The sequence below is a fragment of the Branchiostoma belcheri genome, unplaced genomic scaffold (genome assembly GCF_001625305.1).
Source record: "Branchiostoma belcheri isolate BF01 breed outbred unplaced genomic scaffold, Haploidv18h27 scaffold64, whole genome shotgun sequence".
Taxonomy (NCBI): Eukaryota; Metazoa; Chordata; class Leptocardii; order Amphioxiformes; family Branchiostomatidae; genus Branchiostoma; species Branchiostoma belcheri.
The window spans coordinates 1,730,935-1,740,306 of NW_017804287.1; the positions used below are offsets into that span (position 1 = coordinate 1,730,935).

Genomic DNA, 9,372 nt, shown 5'->3' on the forward strand with positions numbered 1-9,372 from the left:
TTAGCTGGGGCCGCCCGAGCCGGACATTGGACCGCTGCAATGGAAAGTACAAAAAAAATTTCTTGTCAAACATATACATGTAGCTAAAACACAATAGATGCCTTCTGCTGAGTAGGTCACGTATGTAGCCTAGGTCTAGGAGATAATTGATTTTTCTGAAAAAAAACCTAATATCCTAATATCTGCGGTCGCATCTTCTTGTCACTATAGCGCGTAAAAACGTCTCGTAACGTTTCGTAAAAGGTTGTACAGTATCAAACTCATCTTACGTGTGCATGTTGGAACAGGATGACTCCACGTTCCGGCAGCTTGGCACGTCGGAGTAGGTTGTCCGTTCAGTCTGTATCCCGTGTTACAGGTGAAGGTGGCTCCGTTCGGGTAGGAGACCGCTCCGGTAGGACTCACCGCTCCATTAGTTGGGGGCGTCAGAGTCGGGCATTGGACCGCTGCGATGTAAAGTACAAAAATAGATAAAAATAATACATCTAGCTAGAAAAGACAACACAATATCTTGTATATGCCTTTTGTTGAGTAGGACAAGTATGTATGTCTAGGAAATAATTGCTCTTTATGGAAAAAACCTGCAAAACAAAACTTTTACGTACGCGTTCTATGACTGTGTACCAAATTATACACTTTAGATTGACTTTGTCCACCGTACCTAGGCGTCTGTTTGCAAACGCTTGTTTTGAAAGAAATTACCCTTCTGATATCCTCACTACTAAATGGTCGTTGAATAATTTATTTTGGTAAGAATTTCTTGTGTATACTAGTGCCAAATAAATCTTACGTGTGCATGTTGGAACAGGATGACTCCACGTTCCGTCAGCTTGGCAGGTCGGAGTAGAAGCGCCGTTCAGTGTGTATCCCGAGTTACAGGTGAAGATAACCCCGTTCGGGTAGGAGACCGCTCCGGTAGGAGTCACCGCTCCGTTAGCTGGGGCCGTCCGGGCCGGACATTGGACCGCTGCAATGGTAAAATAGTCATATCCTAATATCTGCGGTCGCATGTTCTTGTCACTATAGCGCGTAAAAACGTTTCGTAAGAAATTACAAGTTTCTACAGTATCAAACTCATCTTACGTATGCATGTTGGAACAGGATGACTCCACGTTCCGTCAGCTTGGCACGTAGGAGTAGAAGCTCCGTTCAGTGTGTATCCCGAGTTACAGGTGAAGGTGACCGAGTTCGGGTAGGAGACCGCTCCGGTAGGAGTCACCGCCCCGTTAGCTGGGGCGGCCCGAGCCGGACATTGGACCGCTGCAATGTAAAGTACAAAAATGAAATATGCCTTTTGCTGAGTAGGACACGTACGTACGTCTAGGAGATAATTGGACCCAAAACAACCTGCAAAAGAAGCATCTTGTATTAAATGATATTCTTAGATCGACTCCGCCAACCTTAAATAGATGTCTGTTTGCCAGCGCTTAAATTCTGAAAGGGACGACACATCCAATATCCTCACCGCTAAATGGCCGTTAAATGATTTATTTATCTTGCGAGGAATTTCTTGTGTATACTAGTGCCAGATTAATCTTACGTGTGCATGTTGGAACAGGATGACTCCAAGTTCCGTCGGCTCGGCACGTAGGGCTAGGAATGCCGTTCAGTGTGTATCCCGAGTTACAGGTGAAGGTGACCCCGTTCGGGTAGGAGACCGCTCCGGTAGGACTCACCGCTCCATTAGTTGGGGCCGCCCGAGCCGGACACTGCACCACTGCAATGGAAAGTACAAAAAAATTCTTGTCAAACATATACATGTAGCTAGAAAAGACAACACAATAGATGCCTGTTGCTGAGTAGGTCACGTATGTAGCCTAGGTCCAGGAAATAATTGATTTTTTTCTTGAAAAAAACCTGCAAAACAAAGAATTTTACGTACAAATTATATCCTTAAGATTGACTTTGTCCACCGTACGTACCTAGGCGTCTGCTTGTAAACGCTTGTTTTGCAAGAGATTACACTTCTGATAGCCTCACCGCTAAATGACCGTTAAATGATTTATTTTGGTTGGGATTTCTTGTGTATACTAGTTCCAAATTAATCTTACGTGTGCATGTTGGAACAGGACTACTCCACGTTCCGTCAGCTTGGCACGTCGGAGTAGAAGCTCCGTTCAGTGTGTATCCCGAGTTACAGGTGAAGGTGACCCCGTTCGGGTAGGAGACCGCTCCCGTAGGAGTCACCGCTCCGTTAGCTGGGGCTACCCGAGCTGGGCATTGGACCGCTGCAATAGAAAGTACAAAACAACAAATAAGTATGGACATTTGGACTTTAAATCACAATGTTTTATGGCTGCTTTCTCCTAATTAGTTTATTTTATTTTGTACATGAACCACTTGTAATAGCAAAACAGTACACATGGTCATAGAACGTTTTGTTCATACCCGACTGGCCTGCAGCCTTGTCCTGCTTGCATTCCTGGCACAATATTTTTCAATAATTTCATGTGTTAATTAGATCCTAGACCCACATTTTTTTGCCCTGCAGTGGCATAGTTACTTTCGCATTCGTTGCGTTTCGTTGCGGTGCGATGCGTTGAGTTGCACGAATCGTACCTATACGGGTTGCAATATACATGTAGACGGTACTGTATGTGCAAAACAACAATTGTTGGGCTCCGCAGTACAAGGTTTTTTTAAGAATCACCTCCTTTTCATTGCGTTGTGTTTTAGTATGTACTTTTAAGTGTACTTTTCAATCTGTCATGTGTATTAAAACACACAATCTGCCATGTGTATTGAAACACTCAATCTGCCATGTGTATTGAAACACTCAATCTGCCATGTGTATTGAAACACTCAATTCACCCCATGGCTGCTATGTGTTTTCAAACCTTTCATTCATTTATTGTTTCAGTTATTACCTCCATGAAATGTGTCATGGAGGTTATATTTTCAGTTGCGTTTATCTGTCCGTCTGTCCGTCTGTTGGTCAACAAGATAACTCAAGAACGCCTGGATGGATTGGTTTCATACTTGGTGTGTTGGTAGGGTGTGACTAAAACTAGAAATGATTAGATTTTGGTCCCCCTAGTGGCTTCCCTTGGTACTGCAGCGCAACTTCCGGTTTTGATATCTCGCGATCTGGACATGCTAGGGTCATGAAATTTTGATGGAAGGTAGCTCTCGTGCTTGGGAAGAAGTCATATGAGTTTGGGCCCCCTAGCGGCTTGTTCTGGAACTGCAGGGCACTTTCTGGCGAAATGTTTAAAAGCCAATAAGTCCAGACAGGAACACCATATTTTCATTATTTTTGGTGTGTAGGTAGCTGAGAGAGAGATGTACATAATTAAATGCAAATTATGCAAATAAGGACATAATATGCATAATTAATGAGGAAATTCTATAATTACAGTGTTTTACATTATACTACTTACATACATGTAATGTATGTAACCTATGGCAGCTGGAACTTCAACAGATACTAATTATGCAAATGATGACCTAATTTGCATAATTAATGCGAAAATTCTATGATTTCGTAATGGTGAATGATGAGAATGTCATACTTGGGACATCTGTAAGTTAATCAAAAGTTAACATACATCACGATGCATATATCATGTTAATGCAGAGGTCATTTGCACAATTAAGGAAGAAATTTACATTTACATATCAAGATCATATTTCATGGAGGTATGAGATCTCGGAATTCTAGTTTTTTAAATATCTCAACAGAAAACCTGCAAAACAGTTCCTTCAGGCACTATATTAGACGGCCGTTGGTAGATAACGTTTTATCGGGACAGCTACTTATGCTCTCGCCAGTATATACCGTGTATATGTGTAAAACCTACAAATTGCTAGAAATTACTATAACTATAATTCTAAGTGTTTAATTCATCTTACGTGTGCAAGTTGGTACAGGGTTGCTCCATGTCCCGTTAGCTTGGCAGGTTGTATCAGAATCGCCGGTCAGTACGTATCCCGTATCACAGGTGAACGTGACCAGGTTAGGGTAGGAGTGGGGTCCGGGGGGAGTCAGCGATCCAAATTCTGGAGCGGTCAGTGTCGGACATTGGACGGCTGTAGTGAAAAGTACAAAAATAAACACTATCTGTTAAACCTGTCGGAATGTACAGTCACAGTATTTAAAATAACTCTCTCCCTTGCATAATTTTTCCAACTTTTAACGCATCTGAATGAGGTACCCCTATTAACGCCCTGAAATGAACATTATACGCATTAAAATGAGCACTGTATTTTTTCTATTCTATATTGTCCAGAAATCAAGACTGTTTTAGGATGCTCTTGATGACTTGAGCGCCCATAGTTGGGAATTTTGTATATTTTGCTTGAGATTTTTCTGTGTCATATGTAATGTTGATTCTCTGCCATTTATAATATGGTGATAATGTTTGTATACTAGTAATTCAGCATGTTGTACATGTACCTCATGCTGCGAAGCCGATTTTCTTAATAAAACTGTAAACTGGAAGCCCTTTAAGATAGCCATCGGTTATTTGGACAGTCCTACTCGTATATGTATCATGTTATACACCCCGATAAATCAATTCAATTGCATTTCTTTTGTAGAGGAGCCATCCAGGTAATACGATACGCCAAAAAGCAGTTATTCCAGCATAACTGGATATGATTTTGGATTTTCCAAAATCATATCCAGTTGCTTGAATAACTGCTTTTTGGCGTACAATCTAATTGTTGAGATAAACATCATTTGACAAAGTCTAACCGTCACAGTCCAGCCTGGAACCTCTCCATCCACCGTCGACACACATCTTTGTTTCCGCCCCTCCCACTTTGCGGTACCCGTGGTCACATTGGTAGCTGCAGGTTGTCCCAGCTTTAAACGGTGCCGAGCAGCCACTGCCCCAAATAACGTTGGCATTCCTGATCACGGGTGGACCACTACAGGGTCTGCCTGTAGAAGAAGTGTCGAGCTCAGTTATCAACTATATATTATGTATAGCCTTCATCGGTCGATATTGACCATAGTAAAACCTACATAAAATACACTAAGCAATAACGGAACTCGGAAAAGAAAAAAAAGTTGGTCAACAGCTTCGCACTTGGGCAATTAAATGGCCGTTATTCATATAATTTTAACTTTTCTAGCAATGACTACGTATGTCATCTTTTGAGAAGCTTGTCTAAGATTTAGAGTAACTATGCGTGCTAAATACAGGATAATCAATTAAGTCAGTGCACGTTGATAGGTAATACGTACATGAACACTTCAGTCCTTTTCCACCAATCCAGTAACGGCCGTGTCTGCACGTCCTGACAGTGGCTCCACGCTGCCTCACACATCCGGGGACACAGGTATAGCGACACTGGTCTCCACATTTGAAGGGACGACTGCAGCCGCTGCGGACGGTGTTACGGATCACTAGAGGCCTACATCCGCCTGGATGATCAAACAAGAAATACAATAACAATTTACAATTTCATTACAGGAAAGGTGAAAAGATAATCCATCTTCCACTATCTCGGCAAAAGAAGAAGAACCCAATAAGTTGGTATTTAGTGTCAAAATTTGGTCTTCTCCACTATACATGTACCTGCAACTAGCCTCCCGGCAACAACTTGCAATCAACTGTTAGTATTTTTTTACACTAAAGTCGTGAGAATTGATGCCCAAGTTAAAAATCTTCCCCTCGCTCCCTCACTCAACACACAACAATACCCCAAACATTTGGCTTCCTGAACGGAATGTTATGGGATGGTTAGATCGTGAGGTAGCTGGCCTAGATTGGCCGCCGTCCAACCTGTAGGTCCAATCTGTTCAGCCTACGCAGATTCAGGGCGCCGACAAAAATCCAGAAGGGGACAATCCTAGAACTTCAGTACGCAGATGATGCCGCAGTCGCTGGATGCACCGCCACAGGTCTCCAGAGGAGTCTCACTGTACTGGACAACACATACACACGTGCGGGACTCAGCACCAACACGGGGAAGACCGAGGTCATGTGTCAAGGTGGTACCCTCACTGGTTCAGACACTTTCCAGATAAAGAACAGTGCACTGAACAACGTAAATTCTTTTACTTACCTTGGCTCAACCTTGAGCGTCAACTGCGACATAACAGACGAGATACAGCGGCGCATAGGTCTTGCATCTGCCTCTTTCGGCAGACTTGCACGAAAAGTCTTTCTGAACAGAAGCCTGTTAGTCAAGACCAAAGTCGCAGTGTACAGGGCGGTTTGCCTCTCCATTCTACTCTACGCGAGCGAGACATGGACCCAATATAGGCACCACAACCGCACATTAGAACAGTTCCACATCCGTTGCCTACAGAAGATATTGGGACTCAAGTGGTGGCACAAAGTTCCTCACACAGAGATCCGGCGTAGAGCCAACATCGAGCCCCTAGCGGCTATACTTCTGCAGAGGCAACTCAGATGGGTAGGGCATGTGATCCGCATGCCTGAAAACCGGCTACCAAGGCAGATGCTGTATGGTGAGCTTTCCGCGGGCAAACGCACCGCAGGTGGCCAGCGCAAGAGGTTCAAGTACTACTTGAAAAGTAACCTCAAGTCCTGTGGCATCGAGCCACAAAGTCTTGAACGACTAGCAGCTGACAGAAACAGTTGGAGACAGGTATGCTCGACAGCTACCGAATCGTACACAGCCAGCTACAACCAGAGGGCGGAGACCAGCAGAGCAAGAAGACACATGTCGGCTCAGCAGCAGGGACAGCACATCTGCGAGATATGCGGCCGCGTCTTAGCAGCTAGAATCGGCCTAATCAGCCATAGAAGAATACACAGAGGGAGAGAGTCAGAGAGTCAACAATGAGGGACGTCATCTTCGAAATCGAAGGACCGCCTTAAGCAAAGTAAGCAAGGCCTAGATTGGCTGCCAGGATAAACTCATGATAACCGTTTTCCAAAAGTTGGATGATGTTTTGTTTATCTCGAGCTCAGTCAAAAAGGTTAATGTTTACATCTGCACTGGGTCGCAAAAAGAACAAGGCAGAGGCAATAAAAATCATTGCCAAGGCGACGACTGAATGATATATATTATTTCATGTGGTGGAGCTAGCAATCTACATTACAATTATCAGAAAAAACATATTTCCCTATGTTATAAAGACATGCACGTAGTGAAATTTACAGGCTGGGTGGAGGAGGTGTGGGGCAATATACCAAATACACGAATAGGAGGAATCAGCCGTTCTTCCCAGCAATATAGATTTTATGATGACATACTTACTTACTTTACTTTGGTCGAGTTCCCGCTAGAACCAAACTTAAAACCATCCTCCACTTCACAAGAGACTGGATTTTATGTCTGGTCTGAAGTTGTTGCTCCTTTGAGTTTGACTTTTTTTTTACCTTTTGTGGGTTCCAAAAGGACGGATAATTTCTTTTCCCTCTGTGACCTGTTTGAATATGGTCTTTGGCCAAAGACAGCTGTGCTCTCTGTCCATGGTGTGGGGAGAAGACTGATGACCAGTAATTAATCATGCCAGACAGCTGGATGGGTGGCACGTGGGCACCCCGTGTAAGTTACCTGCTTGATCCAAAAACCACATGGCCAAAGGTTTCCTCCAAACTAATTCCCTGAGGAACGCATTCATGTAATTTTTGAAATTCTTTCAAAGCGATCGTAGTACTTACACAAATGCCTCCGCCCCAAAGGCGTCGCCAAAAAAACTAACAAACGACCCTGTCCCATTTGTTTAATGTCATTTTAGATACATTTTGATCAATTCAAACCAAGATTTTAAAGAATTGTCCATCAGGTCCTAGGCAACAGGCTATGCAATGTATGTCACATACATTGCATAAGTGTGGTGGCGCTTCTAGAAGGCTGACTGACACATCCTGACCTCAATGCTTCTTGTCAGGTGACACTAGTATCCAACTACCCTGCTACCCCAACAGGTCAAATTGTTCCTGATCATTACCCTTCAAAGGCTGACAACTGATGCGGAATGACTCGCTCGAGGCGCTGACGATGACTCAGTTGCAGCTGCGACCAGCTCCATGGTTAGTGGAGTGGAAAGTGTGTAGAGATCTTTAGATAATGAGGCTGCAGAGGTGCGGCGGGGTACTAGCGGACGAAAACCAGTTTGGCCTTGGAAAACACAACTGGTTGTGATGCATTTTGGGGAGGGGGGCAACAAGTTCCTTTCAGAGAGAGATTGTATAACAAAACACCAACGTGTTATATCATAAATTATGTTCATCTTTTTTTTTTCTTTTGATCACACTCCGTGTCCAAATCAAGACAAAGGCATATGTCATTGCCATTAGTGGTCCTTTTTTATATATGACTTGGGTGTCTTATGTATAAATATCTTTATATTTTATATTTTAATAAGTTTATTCTAAAAAAAATGACACATTGCGGGTTAAGGGGGCTGCCATCGGTTGCACTGGGCCTACCTGCTTCACAGGTTCGTTTTGTGGATGCATACGTTCTTTACATGTAAGGGGAATAACAAAATGACATCGTTGGGCACATGTATGTCCAAGCCCTGAAATTTTCTGTCCTAGGCTCCAGCAGATACAAGGCTCGCAAAGGAAGGCACTGTGTCAATCTGCTTAGCATGCTGAAGGGAGACATGAAGCACAAATGACTAGGCCCTCCCACAACAGTAAAAAACTTTAAGAGCTAAGGCCCTGGGGAGCTCTAAGACAAATAACACAGTGGAACAAGATGACAAAAGACTGCATGCAGTTGCAAATACAGTGGATGATGATGATGGCAGTTGCGCAAGTAGAGCTCTAGACAGGGCACATTTCAATGTGAATAATGAAAGTTAAAATGATTTCGTCTGATAGGTCAGAGTTGCACAGTTCGTTAAACCATTAAAATGAAAGTCGTGAGGAAGGAAAGTAATCTACTAACACCTTTTGTAATTCCCTGTATTACAAATGTTAACATATTCAAATATTTGGTTTGCCCGGTTATTATCGGTCAATGACTCTCAAAGATTTCAATAAATAGGTACAGTAAAATCATGTTTTGTATGACAAACCTAAATCGTATTTCAAATTTTGCAGTATTATCTGCTCTGTATTGTATATTTTATGTATTAATTCGATGTTAATGTTGGCTCACTTCATGTTTAAATTCTAAGTACTAAGTAACATGTCAAAGCAATGGATGGTTGGATGACTCATCTGAGCAACTGTAATTAAGTAATTTACTTTAGAGGTGTGGAGCTGCACTAGCGGACGAAACCTGCCCAAGTTACACCCAGTAATTAGTACTCGTACCAGGGATATATCTGTCCAGGGACGTTCACGCGAGGCGCTTGTTAATCGCTTGTAAATAAAGGCTTACTATTACTTACTACTACTACTACTAAGCTAGGGCACTTTTCGTTTACACGTATCGACTGCAACTCCTGCTGCGCGCTGCTGAGTGTCGCGACACACTTCTGGCATCTCCTCG

General features: G+C 43.1%; 1 protein-coding gene across 1 annotated transcript in view; it reads right to left on the bottom strand.

Moving 5' to 3' along the window:
• LOC109483322 (sushi, von Willebrand factor type A, EGF and pentraxin domain-containing protein 1-like) overlaps positions 1-9,372 on the bottom strand; it is a 27,009-nt gene that overhangs the window by 15,568 nt on the left and 2,069 nt on the right. The window contains exons 3-10 of the mRNA XM_019786311.1: positions 5,192-5,371; positions 4,697-4,885; positions 3,853-4,029; positions 2,052-2,228; positions 1,084-1,260; positions 791-967; positions 270-446; positions 6-34 (exon numbers count right to left, since the gene is read on the bottom strand). Of these exons, the coding sequence (XP_019641870.1) occupies positions 6-34; positions 270-446; positions 791-967; positions 1,084-1,260; positions 2,052-2,228; positions 3,853-4,029; positions 4,697-4,885; positions 5,192-5,371 (1,283 nt within the window). The remainder of the gene's footprint in view (positions 1-5; positions 35-269; positions 447-790; positions 968-1,083; positions 1,261-2,051; positions 2,229-3,852; positions 4,030-4,696; positions 4,886-5,191; positions 5,372-9,372) is intronic.